This window comes from Carassius gibelio, chromosome A16 (assembly GCF_023724105.1).
Source record: "Carassius gibelio isolate Cgi1373 ecotype wild population from Czech Republic chromosome A16, carGib1.2-hapl.c, whole genome shotgun sequence".
NCBI lineage: Eukaryota > Metazoa > Chordata > Actinopteri > Cypriniformes > Cyprinidae > Carassius > Carassius gibelio.
Window position 1 is genome coordinate 30,908,203 of NC_068386.1, and position 20,176 is coordinate 30,928,378.

Sequence of the window (20,176 nt, forward strand, 5' to 3'; positions counted from 1 at the left end):
GCCGCTGATCAGTGATCAGCGGCGACGCCCACACAGAACAATTAGGTGATACACCCCGCAACCTACACGCAGACAACAAGATGACACTATGCATCAATGAACCGTGACAGCTCAAGAAACATTTACTACTGAAAACAGTTGCTGCATAATATTTCTGTGAAAATGGTGTATGTTTTTTTTTTGTTTTTTGTTTTTCAGGATTTTTGATGTTCTTTGAGTTTGAACAATAGCATATACATATTCTGTAACATTGCAAATATCTTCAGTATCACTTTTAAACAATTTAGTGCATCATTGCTTAATAGAACTATTAATAAAAAAAAATAGGCCTGCTTCAGATTTTAGAACATTAGTGTGCATATATATAGCCCCACATTGTGCTATCCCCTCTTCTTGTTTCCTCTCTTATCTCACCCTTTTCTCTCTGTGTTCTCTCTCTCTTTCTCTCTCTCAGAGAGGGAGGTCAGTATGATTTAGGGTTGTTCATTGCTCATTCCGGCTGGAGAGTCAGACTAGAGGAGTGCAGCTGTGGATATGAAAACCCTCTTGAGTTTACAGCCTGTGTTTCGTGCTAGACAGCTCTTTAGTTAGTTTATTTTTCTTTTCTTTTTTTTTTTATAGCAGTCTTCTCTCAATTTAACAAAGAAAGGTTTCTTTATCTTTCATTTACTATTTTTGCGTAATTGTATTTTTTTATACATGGTCCCTGCACACCTGATATATTTGATGTTCTAAAATGTATTTTAATCAGATTTGTAAAAGCAGTGGCTCTCATTTACATCTCCCTATTAATGTGAGTGTCAGCAGTGCAGAAGAGCTGATGCTGTGTTTTTATTTTTTTGTGTAGTGAGGAGGTGAGCAGACATGGCTTCACAGTCATCGTGGATATGCGCGGATCCAAATGGGACTCTATCAAACCTCTGCTGAAGATCCTACAGGAATCATTTCCCTCCTGCATCCACGTTGCTCTCATCATCAAGCCTGACAACTTTTGGCAGAAACAGAGGACAAATTTTGGCAGTTCCAAGTTTGAATTTGAAGTAAGGACTTTATATATTATGGATTTACATTGATTGTGAATAAGAAGTTCTATTTTTGGTAGATTCAGTTAGATATTGTATTGTTTTTTTTTTTTTTTTTTTTTTTTTTTTTTAATAATCTGTTGTGTGAGATCACAGAATCTGTCTGGGTAATAAATAAAACAGAAAACACAGTTTGCTTGTGTTTTACTAGAACATTCCATATTGGTGGTGTGAAAGTAGAGCTGTCAAAATTACTTCTGACCTATTTAATCAGAGCTGAGAGGAAGATGCATGCTATATTTAATCTGAAAGCGTAATCTCCCAAAGGAGGTTTCTTAAATTAACACATCTAGTGCAGCTCAACATTCAAAGGTATTATTACATTGTAATATATGTGTAATGGATATATACTAAGTATTTATAACTACATCCTAAATATGATTTGAATCTGTTTATACCTAACACTAGAAAATACATCTAATTTCATTGCTGTAATGCAGACCATACTGTGTTGAAGTTCTGGTCTCTATCAGCCATCAAGTCTCAAGTCCGCTGTCTTCTCTTGTGTCTGCTCTTGTCTCTAATAACATGACCTGAGCTGCAATCTCTGGAATGTTTTTTTCTGGCTCCTTTAAGTAAAGTGTTAGTGTAACTGATCCAAAAGGATTTGCATTCATTATCCAATCTGTGTTTAAGAGCATTGTTGTTTTAAATAACAACTTCAGCTTCTTGGAAACATCCCACTGAGTCACTGACAAAACCATTTCTTTCAGAACCCAGAATTTACAAAATATTGTCATACTTTGCAGTAATCTGTTTTTGGTTGTTGTAAAGATGTCACAAATATGCCTCACCCACATATAAAAAGTACATTGTAATATTAAATTGCCAAAATGCATAAAAAACGAAACTATTTATTTGCAAACTATTAATAGTCAAGCAGGGTCTCACTTTATTTTGAGGACCAATTCTTACTATCAACTAACTAGTAACTATGACTTTTGCCTCAATAAACTCCAAATTTGCACATTAGTAATAGTTAGCAAAGTAGTTGTTATGTTTAGATATTGTGTAGGATTCAGAGATCTAAAATATGATCATGCAGAATAAGGCATTAATATGTGCTTATAAGTATGTCTTCACAGCTAAAACATCCTACTACCACAACAAAATTAACAGCTGCTGTGACGCTCGGACACTATTCAAGACTTTCTCTTCTCTTCTTAATCCGCCGCCTCCACCTCCTCCATCGACTCTTACAGCGGACGACTTTGCAGCTTTCTTCACAAATAAGATGAGATCCATCAGTGAACTATTCTCCACACCACAGACTGAGGAAAACTTCACAATGACTGATGCACACTCTTTATCCTCCTTCTCCCCACTCTCAGAGATGGACGTCTCCAAAATTCTCCTGTCCAATCATCCTACTACTTGTCCACTTGATCCTATCCCCACTCACCTCCTTCAAGCGATCTCTTCTTCAGTCATACCTTCACTTACTCACATTATCAACTCCTCTCTTCAATCTGGAACATTTCCCTTAGCATTCAAGCAGGCTCGGGTAAGCCCACTGCTCAAAAAACCATCTCTAAATCCAGCGCTTCTTGAAAACTACAGACTGGTATCCCTTCTTCCATTCATTGCTAAGACACTTGAGCGGGCTGTGTTCAACCAGCTTTCTATGTTCCTTGGACAGAACAACCTCCTGGACAGCAACCAATCTGGCTTCAAAAGTGGCCATTCTACTGAGACTGCTCTGCTCTCGGTTACTGAAGCCCTGCGACTAGCAAGAGCAGCTTCAAAATCCTCTGTACTCATCTTACTGGACCTCTCTGCTGCTTTTGACACTGTTAATCACCAGATTCTCCTGTCCACCCTCAGAAAGATGGACATCTCTGGAACTGCTCTCCTGTGGGTTAAGTCCTACCTCTCTGACAGATCCTTCAGTGTGTCTTGGAGGGGTGATGTTTCAAAGTCACACCACCTTGCTACTGGGGTTCCTCAAGGCTCAGTACTTGGACCACTTCTCTTCTCCATCTACATGACATCTTTAGGATCTGTCATTCAGAAGCATGGCTTTTCTTATCACTGCTATGCTGATGACACCCAACTCTACTTCTCATTCCAGCCTGATGACCCGACGGTAGCTGCTCGCATTTCAGCCTGTCTGAGTGACATTTCTAGCTGGATGAATGATCATCACCTTCAGCTTAACCTTACAAAGACTGAACTACTGGTGATTCCAGCTAACCCATTGATTAATCACAACTTCTCTATACAGCTGGGCTCGTCAACCATAACTCCTTCGAGGACAGCCAGAAACCTAGGAGTTGTGATGGATCATCAATTAAGCTTCAATGACCACATTGCTACAACGACCCGGTCCTGCAGGTTTGCCTTATACAACATTAGGAAGATTAGACCCTTCCTGTCAGAGCAAGCAACCCAACTTCTTGTCCAAGCTCTTGTTCTCTCCAGACTGGACTATTGTAATGCTCTCCTGGCGGGCCTTCCTGCATGTACTGTCAAGCCTCTGCAAATGATCCAGAATGCAGCAGCGAGGGTTGTCTTCAATGAGCCAAAAAAAGCTCATGTTACTCCTCTCCTCATCAGGTTACACTGGCTACCAGTAGCTGCTTGCATCAAATTCAAGGTACTGATGCTTGCCTACAAGACGACCACTGGCACGGCACCAACTTACCTAAACTCACTGGTTAAATCCTATGTGCCCTCCAGAAGTTTGCGCTCTGCAAGTGAACAACGCCTTGTGGTGCCATCCCAAAGAAATTCAAAATCACTCTCACGGACCTTTTCCTGGACTGTGCCCAGCTTGTGGAATGACCTCCCAATCTCAATTCGTACAGCTGAGTCTTTACTCATTTTCAAGAAACATCTAAAGACTCATCTTTTTCGCCTGCACTTAACCTACTAACACCAGTACTTTTCCTTTTCTTGTCTTTTTCATTTAATAAAAAAAAAAAAAAAATTATATACACCTGGCTATGCGTTCTATACTAGACTAACTGAGACTTGTCATGGCACTTGTATTCTGTTGTTGTTCTCTTGTTGACCTGACTGCTTCTATTGTTCTCATTTGTAAGTCGCTTTGGATAAAAGCGTCTGCTAAATGATTAAATGTAAATGTAAATGTAAGTACTAATAAACAATTTTCACAATACATGTTGTTTCAAAGTAGATTTACAGAAAATCCTAATGTTAAAGGTGTCATATAATGCAATTTCAAGTTTCCTTTCTCTTTTGAGTGTAATAAGCTCTTGGTGCATAAAGAAGATCTGTAAAGTTGCAAATCTAAAGTCTCAAATCCACAGAGAAATTCTTTATAATAGTTAAGACTCGTCCACGCACTCCTAAAACGCCTCTTTTAAACACATCCCTACGGCTACATTACAATATGGATCTGCAGTGAAGATCTGCATAATGCCCCCCAAATGTTAACACAAAGAAAGAAGGCGTAACCTTTGTTTCTCACTGTTGCTGCTGGAACCATGTTGTGGAGATGTTGTTTCATTGTGAAAATACTTTGTTTGGCCTTCCAAAGAGGACACAACTAGAAAGCAGTGGTTAAGTTGTATTTAGAACACTGTTCCAAAACAGTTCAACCCAAATATTCAGATCAAGGACTGTTTCTTGATCCTAAGAGAGAAGACTACTATGCCAGCTGTTCTGACTCACAGTCTGTAAGTACTTCACATATGTTAAGGATTTGTCACTGATGATTCAAACGTGAGTTTTGAGCAGTGTAGAGTAGCGCTTGTTGTTTGTCGTTTCTCCCATCACAAATGCAGACATGGTTGTATGTTTACTCGGCACAACGCAACGTGTAAAAACACAGTATAAGTCATTATAATCCAGAATTATGTCCCAACTGGATGCAACAAATTCCTCATTTGTAACAGGTTTTATTGTTTTGTCGCATCAGTGATCTGACTGGGACACCCATTATGAATGGCAAGGGGCATAACCCCCAAATGCTTGAGACATTCGGCTAATCACAATGCACTGGACAGCTGGCAAAGCAGAGCACACCTTGCTTTTCAGACCTATGAGATTTGTAAAAATCGACGAGTTTCAGAAGGCAGTATATGGAAAATAATGTGAATCATTTTTTAACCTTAAACCGCATTAACATATTTCATTACATCAAATTCATTCTTTTTAGCAACATCATATGACCCCTTTAATATTTATGGTATCTTAATATTTTCATGCCTTATAGTGACGAGTGCCGAATAGAGCTATGTAATAATATAGTGTGTATCCTAAACTTTGTGAGGATACAAGTAATCAAGCATTTGAGATTTACTGTGTAATATATATATATATATATATATATATATATATATATATATATATATATATATATATATATATATATATATATATATATATATATATTCATGCCCTATGTGATTATGTATATGGATAAAGTTGGACATACTTATATGTCTTAAGGCCAATTCACACCACACAGACAAACACCAACAAACAAGCTGAAGGTTAGATTTAGAATTTTATGAAACATAACTGTTATGTTCTCACTGCCCCAACAGACATTGACAAATGCTGACTGAACATGTTGGGGGCAAACTCCGACCAATGCCAACAGATGCCGTACGGTGTGAATTGGCCTATGTATATTTATAAACTAAAATTAAAATGAAATATGTGTAAAATGTGATATTTTAAATATCACATAAATGCTAGTTCAAAATAAAAGTAAATAATATGATTTTATATAATAATAGTGGCAGCATTTAAGGACATTATAGACACTCTAGACTGTCCTCAAAAGTTTGAAAAAAATAAAAAAATTGCAAGTTAAATCTTTTAATGTGGAGCGCTGTTTCTGTGCCATACAGAGTTACTGCATACAGTATGTAGATAGGTAAAGTGTTCCATGGAGTTCAATTTAGAATGAAGTTAAACTACATATGAACTTAAGTAACTTTTATCTTTTTAGACCATCATGGTGTCCCTTGAGGGTTTGACCAAACTGGTTGATCCTTCCCAGCTGACTCCAGACTTCGATGGCAGTCTGGATTATGACCACGAGGATTGGATCGAAGTTCGAGTGGCATTTGAAGACTTCACGAGCAATGCTGCTCGCATCCTTTCCCGTTTGGAAGAACTCCAGGACTTGGTGTCTCAGCGGGAGCTTCCGTTAGACCTGGACGGGTTTCGTCGTGCTATAGAGGAACATGCCTCACTGAAGAAAAAGGTTACTAAAGCTCCTGTGGAGGAGTTAGATACTGAGGGTCAGCGATTGCTTCAACGAATCCAGTGTGGGGAAAAAGGCAGAGGAGATATCCAGGGAATAGCTCCAAAAGTTCAAGCACTTCTGGATAAACTTCACGGCACACGACAACATCTGCACCAATCCTGGCACATGCACAAAGTCAAACTCGATCAATGCTTCCAGCTAAGACTCTTTCAGCAGGATGCAGAGAAGGTATGAACATGCATTATTATATGTGAAGTTTAATTGGGAGAAAACTTAATAGTTTTACCTATTACATTGTACAAGGACCATAACATAATATGGAAGATATACCCTAAATAGATACTTCTTATTTATAATTTATATAACTTTGTGTAATGTTTTAAACGTCTTGTTTTTAAAATCCTAACAAAAATACACTGTTCATATATTTGCATGCTACCAAGTTGTGGGGCATATACATATATGTATATATATATATATATATATATATATATATATATATATATATATATATATATATATATCTATAGATATAGATATAGATATAGATATATATATATATATATATATATATATATATATATATATATATATATATATAGTAACAAAAAATGTTATTGACCCCAAACATTTGAACAGTGTCTGAAAAGTAAGTTAAATATTTTGTACCAGTCTTTTTATAGTGATATACAAGCATTACAGGGAAAGCAAATATTTTATTCTAGCTATTTTTTGTTTTTAAATAGTCCATTTAATAGTCAAAATTTCTTAAAACTGTAAATAAATAATACCAAAATACAACAAAATCATTTGTAATAAAAGTCAATAATACCCAATATTAACAAGACTTTATGGAATCCTTTAAAACTTCACATGACTAGTGTCTTTGGTATTATTGACTTTTATATCAGTTATATAATCATGAGCAAATCCTTTAAAACTTCACTAGTCATGTTTTGAGGGTGCACAAAAATATTAGTACAATGCTGTTTCTTTATGAGAGTGGAGTCGAAGTATAACAAAACAGAATTTCATTGGCCGTGCCTTCCATTTTTCCACTCAATAGATGTTCGATTGGATCGTCCATAATAAAGGCCTGTTCCTGACAACCTACACAGAGATAGGAGCCAACCATCAGCATGTGCTCGAGCTGCAGACCCAGCACAACCACTTTGCAATGAATTGCATGGTAAGGCTGTGCCCAGTGGTCCAGAAGTAATATGTGTCACCACCTGAGGCATTATAACAGTGTAGCTTGATGTGTGTTACATCATTTAAATGATGTGTGTTTGTTTGTGCACGTGCCCTGACTCACTTAGTCATGCAAGAATGAATTTTCTGTTGTCATATGATATGTGTATATATAATGCTTGAAGGGTATATAATACCACAGGAGAACAGTCATGTGCATATACTTCACATCACATCACGTGTGTGTGTGTGTGTATGTGTGTGTGTGTGAATTGTTCGTAAAACCATTGGGATGTAAATCTTCATATCTATGAAATTGTTACTTGCTCCCAACTGTGCTTAAAGTGGGCATAAAGCATCAAAAGGTTTATTTATTTATTTATTTATTTATTCTAAGCAAGCTGATGACATTTAATAACACTATTTACCATGATAATATAATAAAATGAATTGGTTTACCACTGAGTTAAAAGCGAAAATGAATTGAATTGATCAACAAATAAATAAGGTTCACTTCAAAAATCACTTCAGTTTTTTTTTTTTTTTTTTTTTTTTTGTTAACAACTGTTTATTGAATTTTCTTTTGTTTACAACAGCAGAAAACAAAAAGAAACTGAGCAAATGTAGAACCCATCCCAACCCATCCCACCCCCTGGTAGACTAAAGAGTAGAGAAGAAAAATAATAAATACATACATTTAGTACATACATTTAATTTAAATACATTTAGTTAAATACAAAGTAAAATAAACAATAATATAAATAAATTAAGTAATATTAATGCATAAAATAAAATAAAATAATACTTACAAAGATTTTAGAAAAGATGAAACGACATTAAAAGATGAATGCCATAAATTAACAGTTTTCACATTAGATCCATGTATACGAGAAGTTGAGAGTTCCATTGACATAATATCTAACAAATAAACCGCCCAGGTTCTTCTGTCCATTGTGTGAGGAGGATTCCAATGATTGACTAGCAACTTTTTTGCTGCAGTGAGAGCAGCTAACAGTAAATATCTTTGTTGGACAGACAAGGTGAGGTCCCAAAAGTCATTCATGAAAAAATGACGTGGAGACAAACATATCTCAGTACCCAACAAATAAGAAAGGTCCTGTGAGAGCTGAATCCAAAAAGGAGAGAGAGAGGGGCACTCCCCAAAAAAAATGCGAAAATGTGCCTAAAAATCCTTGCGGACAGAGAACACACTTAGGAGAAGATGACAGATTCATATGATAACGTTTCAGTGGGGTCAAGTAAACCCTATGAAGCAATTTCCAATTTATCATTTGGTGGTTTGGGTTTTTAGAAGACAGTTTAGACATTCCCCATATCTGATCCGAGAATAAAACATGCACATCTTCATTAAGATCCTTAGCCCAAACAGTTGTAATAGATAAAGGTTTGTAAGAATGCTCAAGAAGAAAAAGATAGATGACTGAAGCAGAGGAGGGAGATTCCTCAGAGGGAAGGATTAGTTTTCGCAAAGGGTGAATAGGCAGTTGATAGTTCCAGGGCACCCCATATGCCCGTAAGGACGATCTAATGCGCAAATACATAATAAAGGAAGTGCCTGGAAGATTATATTGAGTTTTGAGATTCTGGAAGGATTGTAAACCACTATCATCATAAATATCTCCCAGAGTATTTACTTTGTGATGAGTCCATTGCGGACAATGGAATGGAGCAGTGCCAGACAAAAAAATTTTTTTGTGTATAATTGGTGTATGCTTATGCCAAATTTCAACTAGTTGTAAACGTCTTTCAACATCCCTCCATGTTGAAAGGAGATGGGTTACAATGGGACCAAACCTAGATTTACACTGCCTAAGTGGAACCCCCGAAAAAACAAGATCCTTCAATTGATATGGATGTACAATAGATTCCTCAATTGCTCTCCAAGATACAGAAGCATCAGGGTCAAACCAAACTGATAAAGGGCGGAGGGAAAAGGCTTGGGCATACAATCTAAAATTAGGGAAAGAAAGACCTCCATGTAATCTACTTCGTTTTAAAGTAGTCAGTTTAATACAAGGACATTTCCCATCCCATATATACCGTGAAACACATGCATCAAAGTTGTTCCAGTAACCAACTGGTGGAGCTAGAGGAATCATAGAAGAGAAGAAATTAATACGTGGGAGGACATTCATTTTAATCACCGATATATGAGCCTGAAGAGAAGTAGGAAGACGAGACCAATTTTCTAAATCTGAGGATATTTTGCCTAGAATACTACTATAGTTTTTTTTAAATAATTTCTTGCAGGGAAGGAAAAATATCTATCCCCAGGTACTTAAAGTTTTGAACCACTGGAATAGATACAGAAAGGGAAATGGGATCAAATTTAGAATTGAGGGGAAGTAGACATGACTTACTCCAATTAATTTTAAACCCAGAGAGAGATCCAAAATGGTCAAATAAATTAAATACATGGGGGATAGAATGTGACGGCTTCTCCAGAAACAATAAGATATCATCAGCGAATAAAGAAATATGATGATGAGTATTCCTTATACTTATGGGAGAAATAGATTCAGATAGTCGGACTGCTTGAGCCAAGGGTTCCAAGGATAAGGCAAATAACAAAGGAGAAAGCGGGCAACCCTGACGAGTAGAATGGGTTAGACAGACAGGACCTGTGAGAACAGAGGCTGCTGGATTGGCATACAGAACTTTTATCATGTTTATGAAACTTGATCCTAGACCCAGATGCTGTAGAACCGCCCATAAATAGTTCCATTCTAGCTGGTCAAAAGCTTTCATTGCATCTAGAGATAATACTGCACAAGGGGAGGACGAACTATTAGTTGAATTAATAATAATAACCTGCGTAAGTTATCTGAAGCTGAGCGAGATTTAATGAACCCTGTTTGGTCATGGTGAACTAGCCTGTTCATATATTTCTCTAGATGACGAGATAGTACCTTAGCATATAATTTAACATCAGTCCCTATCAAAGAGAGTGGTCGGTAACTAGAATAGGAAGTCGGATCCTTATCCTTTTTTAACAAGAGAGAAATCACAGCTATATTAATAGATGGGTGAAATGAACCTTGAGAAACTGAAAACTGTATCATATCTAACATGAGGGGACCAAAATCCGAGCAAAAAGTAATATACAATTTGATAGGAATACCATCTAAACCTGGGGATTTCCTCTTGTTCATAGATCGAATTGCTGACTCCAGCTCTTGAAGGGTAATCGGTTCAGCCAGGTAATCAGAGTCCGAATCTGACAGCCTAGGTATATCAAGGTTGGACAGAAAAGATGCAAAAGAGTCAGGGTCACCAACAGCAGAAGAAGTATAGAGGTTAGAGTAAAAAGAATGAAAATAAACATTAATGTCTTTTGGATCTGTCACAATGAGCCCGGATTGGGATTTCACTGCTGAAATATTAGCAAACTTTTCACTGTTGCGTATTCTTAAATCTAAAAGGTGGCTTGGTCTACTTCCTTGAAAATAATAATTCTGCCTGCATCTTTGAATCAGGAATTATGCCCTGGATCGCAGTAATGAATTAAGCTCGGATCTAACCGCCATGATTTTGCTGAGTGTATTGTCTGAGAAACAACGCTGATTGTCTCTAGTCAGATTCTGGATCTTTTTATGTCATTTTTTTTGAAGGAAAGAGGCATATGAAAATTAGTTATTCCTTATAAATCCTTTTAATGCGTTCCAAAGTGTTCGCGGATCATCCACTGAGCCTTGGTTAATTTCAATAAACTCAGCAAAATTATTTCTGAATTGACTACAAAAGTTTTCATCTTGTAACAATTTAGGGTTAAATCGCCATCTAGTCGCACGAGATGGTCGAGGGATCAAAGATAATTTGCAAAAATTTCCATCATGATCAGAAAAAGATAAGGAACAGATATTGGCATCACAAACAGCTGAAGATAAAGAAGTAGAAATGAAAATATAGTCAATTCGTGAATAGGATTTATGAGTAGCAGAAAAGAAAGTGAAAGACTTAGCAGAAGGATTTAGTAAACGCCAACTATCCACCAGTGAAGACGAGGTTACACATTGCCTAAGTTTGTCAGAACACAAGGCTTGAGAATGTGATTCCTTTGGTCCAGATCTATCTAGGATATGCGACATTACAGAATTGGTGTCTGCACCTAATACAATTTCAAAATCTGAAAAATTAAAAGATAGGAAGACAAAAAAGAGAAAAAAGTAGGTTCAGTAGTACAAGGGGCATAAACTGAAATAAATACAATATTCCTATTCTCCACTATTGTTTTTATATGTGTTATTCTACCGTCTGTATCACAACCTTTATCTAAAATAGTAATATTTAAAGTCCTCCGCACCAATATTAGAACACCCTTGGTTTTAGCATCTGAAGATGAATGAGATGCCACTTCATAAAACGTATTATTACACCTGTGTACATCCTCCTCTTTCAAATGGGATTCTTGAACTAACACTATATCAATCTTTCTCCTTCGCAAAAAATCCAGAAAACCTGCACGTTTGTGTGGGCCATTTAGGCCATTAATATTACAAATTAGAATATTAAGGTCAGTCATAGGTATCAAACAGCATTACTGCATAATAAGACAAAATAGAAATTTGAGAACAAAACCAGTTGAGTCTACCATCAAACCACCCCCCATCCCCACCCTTCCCATCAGTTTTTAAAAATATATTAACATATTTATTTCCATGAACTATGGCAGACCAAACCAAGAACAAACTTTGATCTGCCAGCACCCCTTAACATGATCCGTGGCGTCAACAAAAACCTGCACATTACAGAAGCACCAACATTGGCCCCAAAGTCACATTTTGACTAGATAGTATCTCTGTAAAAAATAAAAATAATAATAAATAAATAAATTAATTAATAAATTAATTAATTAAAACAAGAGAGAAGGAATACAACGAACAAAAATATTATACCACCGTGATCAGTAAGTGCACTCTTGGTTCTTCTGGGGAATATAACAATTTAGGTTCACCCTGATTGAGAATGACCTTCAGCGTTGCAGGATAGAGAAGAAAATTCTGGATGCCTGCCTCTCTCATTTGCTTTCTTACTGGCGCGAATGCACTTCTTCTTTTGGCGGTGGCCGGCGAAAAAACTGGAAAGAAAGACAGCGTTGCTCCATCGGATGTTTTCACCGGGGCGTGAAGTCTGGTGGCCCGCAAAATGAGCTCCCTGTCCGTGTAACTCATTCCGCATCGCTGTCAACTCAGATTAAACTGTGCAACAGTATTCGCCATCTTATCCACCACATCATCCATGGTCAGTGGTGGTTTAGATTTCTTCTTAATCAGGGAAGCCGACGGAGACATCTCTTGTTGTTTCCGATTGCCAGACATTAGGAAAAGTGTTGTTAGTGATATAAACTTAAAATGAAACGAAAAAATCAGCAAAAAGGGGCCAAACGTATGGAACTCTATTCAAGTGCGACTAGGTTCATGGGCACGTCATGTGACTCCCTATTTTTTATTTTAATTTTTTATGATCTTGCCCAACACTCTATTTACCAATAATTGGAATTCATTAAAATATAACATAAATTTCAAATCTAAGGTTTATGAAGCATTTGCAAGCCCAAGGGGTAGTTTTTGGGTCCAAAAAACATTAAAAGAAACAGTGTGCTATTTATTTGATTATTTTGATTATATTATTTTTTGTTTAGTTTGTATGAAAACATTTACATTAACAATTAAGGAAAAAACTTGGTATAGAAACGAAACAGTTCTAGATAAACAATTAAGAAAAACAGGTCACACTTTATTTTAAGGTCAAATTCTCGCTATTAATAAACCAATAACTATGACTTTACTAACTGTGACCCAAAAAACTCCTAATTTGCTGCTTATTAATAGTTAGTAAGTTAAGTTTAGGTATTGGGTACGATCTGTAATGTAGAATATGGTCATGCAGAATATGCGCTTTATAAGTACTAATTGACAGCAAATATGTTAATTATAGCCATGCTAAAGTTTTACCAAAAAAACACTATAGTTATGGAAACAAAACAGATTTGGATAAATCAGTAGTGTAGCCAGAAAAGAGACTCTGGGTGTGCCACATTTATTGTCAGATTACTTGTGCAAAAGTATGGGATAGTATGTTTGTCGCACTGCTTCCATCCAACCATACTCCTAGTGGTAATTTGCAGGTCATGTCAAAATGTAGTTAATTGTTAAATGTAATAATTTTCTTCCAAATACGATAATTTTGAACTTCTGGTACGATACTTGGACATTTCCAATCTGGCAACACTGACTGTATATTTTTGCCCCGGGGAGGGAGAAACATCCTCATCAGGTGTAATGTTAGGCCTTGTGTCCGGCTGTCCATCAAGTAGAGTTTTTTTGCTAAAAAAATTAAGAAAGGATCTCTGCGACATATTGCTAGCTAGCAATGTGCAATCAAAAATTATCTGTTTATATCACAGACTGCTGGGGTCACAGTCAGCTGCTGTTTGCTGATTGACTGGCAGTCCGAATGTCGGCAGATGTATTTTAACAAAAATTTTAAATGTAAATTACATTTTAACATTTTTACCATTATTGCACCATATATTGGATTCTTATTTCTGTGCCCCTGAGCATATGATTTAGAATGTTCAGTGGCATCACAGAACTGCCAGATTCAAACAGCTTTCGCGCGTTGGCTGGCACTGAGCCAGAGACGGACGCGCTCAGCACCTGTCATATATCACAATTAATATGAAGTGTTTTCAACCACATAATGTTTATTTTAGGTTTCATACATTTAAATATACATAATCACTAGTAAAACAATACATTGGTAGTTTGTAAAATGCACACTGATGTCTATGGAAGTAGGAAAAACTATCTAATCAAATGTAATTTGCTGATGTGTTTTATTCATATATCAGACAGACATAGCAGAACAATATCAATCACCTTTATTTGTATAGTGCTTTAAACAAATACATTGCGTCAAAGCACTGAACAACATTCATTTGGAAAACAGTGTGTCATTGTCAATAATGCAAAAGGAGTTAAAGGCAGTTCACAATTGAATTCAGTTATGTTATCTCTGATCAGTGTAAATAGTGTCTGTGCATTTATTTGCAATCAAAGTCAATGATATCGCTGTAGATGAAGTGACCCAATCTAAGCAAGCCAGAGGCGACAGTGGCAAGGAACCAAAACTCCATCGGTGACAGAATGGAGAAAAAAACCTTGGGAGAAACCAGGCTCAGTAGGGGGGCCAGTTCTCCTCTGACCAGATGAAACCAGTAGTTAAATTCCAGGCTGCAGCAAAGTCAGATTGTGCAGAAGAATCATCTGTTTCCTGTGGTCTTGTCCTGGTGGTCCTCTGAGACAAGGTCTTTACAGGGGATCTGTATCTTGGGCTCTAGTTGTCCTGGTGTCCGCTGTCTTTCTGGGCAGTAGAGGTCCTTTCTAGGTGCTGATCCACCATCTGGTCTGGATACGTACTGGATCCGGGCGACTGCAGTGACCCTCTGATCTGGATACAGACTGGATCTGGTGGCCACGGTGACCTCGGAACAAGAGAGAAACAGACAAATATTAGCGTAGATGCCATTCTTCTAATGATGTAGCAAGTACATAGGGTGTTATGTGAAGTGTTTCCGGTTCCGGTTTACCTAATTAATGCAGCCTAAAAATCCTTTAACGGATTTTGATATTAAAAGCATATTAGTATGTTATGTGTATGCCAGGTTAAAGAGATGGGTCTTTAATCTAGATTTAAACTGCAAGAGTGTGTCTGCCTCCCGAACAATGTTAGGTAGGTTATTCCAGAGTTTAGGCGCCAAATAGGAAAAGGATCTGCCGCCCGCAGTTGATTTTGATATTCTAGGTATTATCAAATTGCCTGAGTTTTGAGAACGTAGCGGACGTAGAGGAGTATAATGTAAAAGGAGCTCATTCAAATACTGAGGTGCTAAACCATTCAGGGCTTTATAAGTAATAAGCAATATTTTAAAATCTATACGATGTTTGATAGGGAGCCAGTGCAGTGTGGACAGGACCGGGCTAATATGGTCATACTTCCTGCTTCTAGTAAGAACTCTTGCTGCTGCATTTTGGACTAACGGTAGTTTGTTTACCAAGCGTGCAGAACAACCACCCAATAAAGCATTACAAAAGTCTAACCTTGAAGTCATAAATGCATGGATTAACATTTCTGCATTTGACATTGAGAGCATAGGCCGTAATTTAGATATATTTTTGAGATCGAAAAATGCAGTTTTACAAATGCTAGAAACGTGGCTTTCTAAGGAAAGATTGCGATCAAGTAGCACACTTAGGTTCCTAACTGATGACGAAGAATTGACAGAGCAACCATCAAGTCTTAGACAGTGTTCTAGGTTATTACAAGCAGAGTTTTTAGGCCCTATAATTAACACCTCTGTTTTTTTCTGAATTTAGCAGTAAGAAATTACTCGTCATCCAATTTTTTATATCGACTATGCATTCCATTAGTTTTTCAAATTGGTGTGTTTCACCGGGCTGCGAGGAAATATAGAGCTGAGTATCATCAGCATAACAGTGAAAGCTAACACCATGTTTCCTGATGATATCTCCCAAGGGTAACATATAAAGCGTGAAGAGTAGCGGTCCTAGTACTGAGCCTTGAGGTACTCCATACTGCACTTGTGATTGATATGATACATCTTCGTTCACTTCTACGAACTGATGGCGGTCATATAAGTACGATTTAAACCATGCTAATGTACTTCCACTGATGTCAACAAAGTGTTCAAGTCTATGCAAAAGAATGCTGTGGTCAATTGTGTCAAACGCAGCACTAAGATCCAATAAAACTAATAGAGAGATACACCCACGATTAGATGATAAGAGCAGATCATTTGTAACTCTAAGGAGAGCAGTCTCAGTACTATGATACGGTCTAAATCCTGACTGGAAATCCTCACATATACCATTTTTCTCTAAGAAGGAATATAATTGTGAGGATACCACCTTTTCTAGTATCTTGGACAAAAAAGGGAGATTCGAGATTGGTCTATAATTAACAAGTTCTTTGGGGTCAAGTTGTAGTTTTTTAATGACAGGCTTAATAACAGCCAGTTTGAAGGTTTTGGGGACATATACTAATGACAATGAGGAATTAATAATAGTCAGAAGAGGACCTATGACTTCTGGAAGCACCTCTTTTAGGAGCTAAGATGGTATAGGGTCTAACATACATGTTGTTGGTTTAGATGATTTAACAAGTTTATACAATTCTTCCTCTCCTATAGTAGAGAATGAGTGGAACTGTTCCTCAGGGGGTCTATAGTGCACTGTCTGATGTGATACTGTAGCTGACGGCTGAATGGTTGCAATTTTATCTCTAATAATATAGATTTTAGAAGTAAAGTCATTACTGTTGTGGTGTTGGGAAATGTCAACACTTGTTGAGGCTTTATTTTTCGTTAATTTAGCCACTGTATTGAATAAATACCTGGGGTTATGTTTGTTGTCTTCTAAAAGAGAAGAAAAGTAATCAGATCTAGCTGTTTTTAATGCTTTTCTGTAGGATATGCTACTTTCCCGCCAAGCAATACGAAATACCTCTAGTTTTGTTTTCCTCCAGCTGTGCTCCATTTTTCGGGCTGCTCTCTTTAGGGTGCGAGTATGCTCATTATACCATGGTGTCAAACTGTTTTCCTTAACCTTCCTTAAGCGTAAAGGAGCAACTGTAGTTAAAGCGCTAGAAAAGAGAGAGTCCATAGTTTCTGTTACATCATCAAGTTGTTCTGAGGTTTTGGATATGCTAAGGAATTTGGATGCATCAGGAAGATAGCTTAAAAAGCAGTCTTTTGTGGTAGAAGTGATGGTTCTTCGATACTTGTAACAAGAAGTAGAATTTACAATTTTGGCTATATGAAGTTTGCACAGAACTAAATAATGATCTGAGATATCATCACTTGGCTGAATAATTTCAACACTAACAACATCAATTCCATGTGACAGTATTAAATCTAGAGTATGATTTCGACAATGAGTAGGTCCTGAAACATGTTGTCTAACACCAATAGAGTACACAATGTCTATAAATGCTGATTCCAATGCATCTTTTTCATTATCGACATGGATATTAAAATCACCAACTATTAAAACTTTATCTGCAGCCAGAACTAACTCGGATGTAAAATCACCAAACTCTTTAATAAAGTCTGTATGGTGCCCTGGTGGCCTGTATACAGTAGCCAGTACAAACATAACAGGGGATTTATCATTAACATTGGTTTCTCTGGATAATGTTATATGAAGCACCATTACTTCAAACGAGTTATACTTGAAGCCTGCCCTCTGAGAAATCCTGAAAACATTGTTATAAATTGAAGCAACTCCTCCCCCTTTGCCTTTTAGACGGGGCTCATGTTTCTAACAGTAATCTTGGGGGGTGGACTCATTTAAAATAATGTAATCATCAAGTTTTAGCCAAGTTTCTGTTAAACAGAGCACATCTATATTATGATCAGTTATCATATTATTTACAAAAAGTGTTTTCGTAGAAATGGATCTGATATTCAATAAGCCAAGCTTTATCATTTGTTTATCCACATTGCATTTGTTATTCATTTGTTGAACCTCAATTAAATTGTTAGCCTTAACTTGGTTTGGACGTTTTTTGTATTTTCTAGTTCGGGGAACAGACACAGTCTCTATAGTGTGATATCTAGGTGAAAGAGTCTCTATGTGCTGAGAATTAACTGACCTCTGTGACGGGAGGCAGCTAGCAGACGGTCGGTTTAGCCAGTCTGTCTGCTTCCTGACCTGGGCCCCAGTTAGTCAAGTATAAACACTAAGACTATTTGCCATATTTCTAGAGAGAAGAGTGGCGCCACCCCAGGAGGGATGAAGACCATCTCTTTTAAACAGGTCAGGTCTGCCCCAAAAGCTCGTCCAATTGTCTATGAAACCTATGCTATTCTGTGGGCACCACTTAGACATCCAGCCATTGAGTGATGACAATCTGCTATGCATCTCGTCACTACGGTAAGCAGGGAGGGGACCAGAGCATATTACAGTGTCTGACATCGTGCTTGCAAGTTCACACACCTCTTTAAAGTTTTTTTTAGTGATCTCTGACTGGCGAAGTCGAACATCACTAGCGCTGGCATTAATAACAATCTTACTGTATTTACGTTTAGCATTAGCCAGCACTTTTAAATTTGCCAAGATGTCAGGCGCTCTGGCTCCCGGTAAACATTTGACTGTGGTGGCTGGTGTCTCTATATTCACGTTCCGTACAATAGAATCAACAATAATAAAAGCTGCAAGCTGCAATGGGCCCTCGCACCCGGGCTCACCGCCATCATGTGGCTTTAGTAAAAAGGTGAATGGTGAGAAATATGCATTTAAAGTATTAAAAATAATTGGAATATGTCAAAGTCATTTATTTGTGCCAATCCTCCTGTTGCCAGCAGGTGGCGCTATCATTATAATGTAATATTGGCCTTCAGATGAGTTCAGGGCAGGACTCTTATCGAACATGGGAAGGTTGGGGAAGATCGGACATTTTGTGCCTGAGTTACAACAACTTCTCTTGCTTTGGCGAGAAATCAAATTTTGTCATGGTGCCATGGACACGTCCTTTAACAAAAACTCAAGTTCTCCACAATTTAACTTTGCACAGACGTTTAGATTAGACTGACCACAAAAAATACATTCATGTCAAAAGATTTATAGGAGTAGTTTGTCGCAGCGTAAAACATGTGACTTCCTGTTGCCAGCAGGTGGCCCTATGATTATAACTGAATATGGGCATGTAGATTTGTTAAGGGCAGAAGTCTTATCTAACATGTGAAGTTTGGGGCAGATTGGTCATTGTATTTCTAAGTTACAGCAACCTCCTTTTTCATGGCGAAACATCGAAATTTGCCAGGCCGTCATGGACACGCCCTTTATAGAAGCCTCAAGATCTTCGCAATTTAACATCGCAAAGGCCTTTAGATCTAACTGACCAAGTTTGCTGTTGATCTGAATAAATCTCTAGGAGGAGTTCGTTAAAGTACAACCCCTGAAAATGGCAAAAATAACGCCAATTTTACTGGGAAAATTCTAAATAACCGATTTCCTGTTGGGATTCTGATTTCGTACCAAGAGACTTTTTTGTAGGTATTGGTGTGTTACATGTGTGTACCGATTTTTGTACATGTACGTGAAACATAGCTCGAGGCGCACTCCGTTTAAAATGTATACGCACTCCACTGAAAGTGTATAGGTGGCGCTATCGAGCCTTTTTGCCACACCCGATGGAGTATTGGCCTTCAGATCTGTTCAAGCCAGGACCCTTATCACACATGTGAAGTTTGGGCAAGATCAGACATTTTATGCCTGAGTTATAACATCTTTTATTCCCATAGCGAGACATTGAACTTCGTCATGGCGCCATGGACACGCCTTTTAACAAAAACTCAAGATCTTCACAACTAAACATCACACAGGTCTTTAGATTAGACTGACCACAAAAAAGACATTGATGTCTTAAAATTTCTAGGAGTAGTTTGTCACAGTGTAAAATATGTCACTTCCTGTTGCCAATAGGTGGCGCTATGACTATAACTGAATATTGGCATGTAGATCTGTTCAGGTCAAGAGTCGTATCAAACATGTGAAGTCTGGGGCAGATTGGACATTATATGTCTGAGTTATAGCACCTTCATTTTTCATGGCGAATCATCAAAATTTGTCAGGCCGCCACGGACACGCCCTGTAAAGAAACCTCAATTCCTTCG

The 20,176-nt window shown here is 37.5% G+C and overlaps 1 protein-coding gene across 4 annotated transcripts in view; it reads left to right on the plus strand.

Moving 5' to 3' along the window:
• LOC128030934 (triple functional domain protein-like) overlaps window positions 1–20,176 on the plus strand; it is a 252,485-nt gene that overhangs the window by 102,703 nt on the left and 129,606 nt on the right. For all 4 annotated transcript variants that reach the window (XR_008187999.1, XM_052619030.1, XM_052619031.1 and 1 more), the window contains exons 5-7: window positions 848–1,040; window positions 6,007–6,495; window positions 7,334–7,456. Coding sequence is in view for 3 of the 4 variants with exons in the window: in XM_052619030.1 (XP_052474990.1) it covers window positions 848–1,040; window positions 6,007–6,495; window positions 7,334–7,456 (805 nt within the window). In the remaining variant the exon portion in view is untranslated. The remainder of the gene's footprint in view (window positions 1–847; window positions 1,041–6,006; window positions 6,496–7,333; window positions 7,457–20,176) is intronic.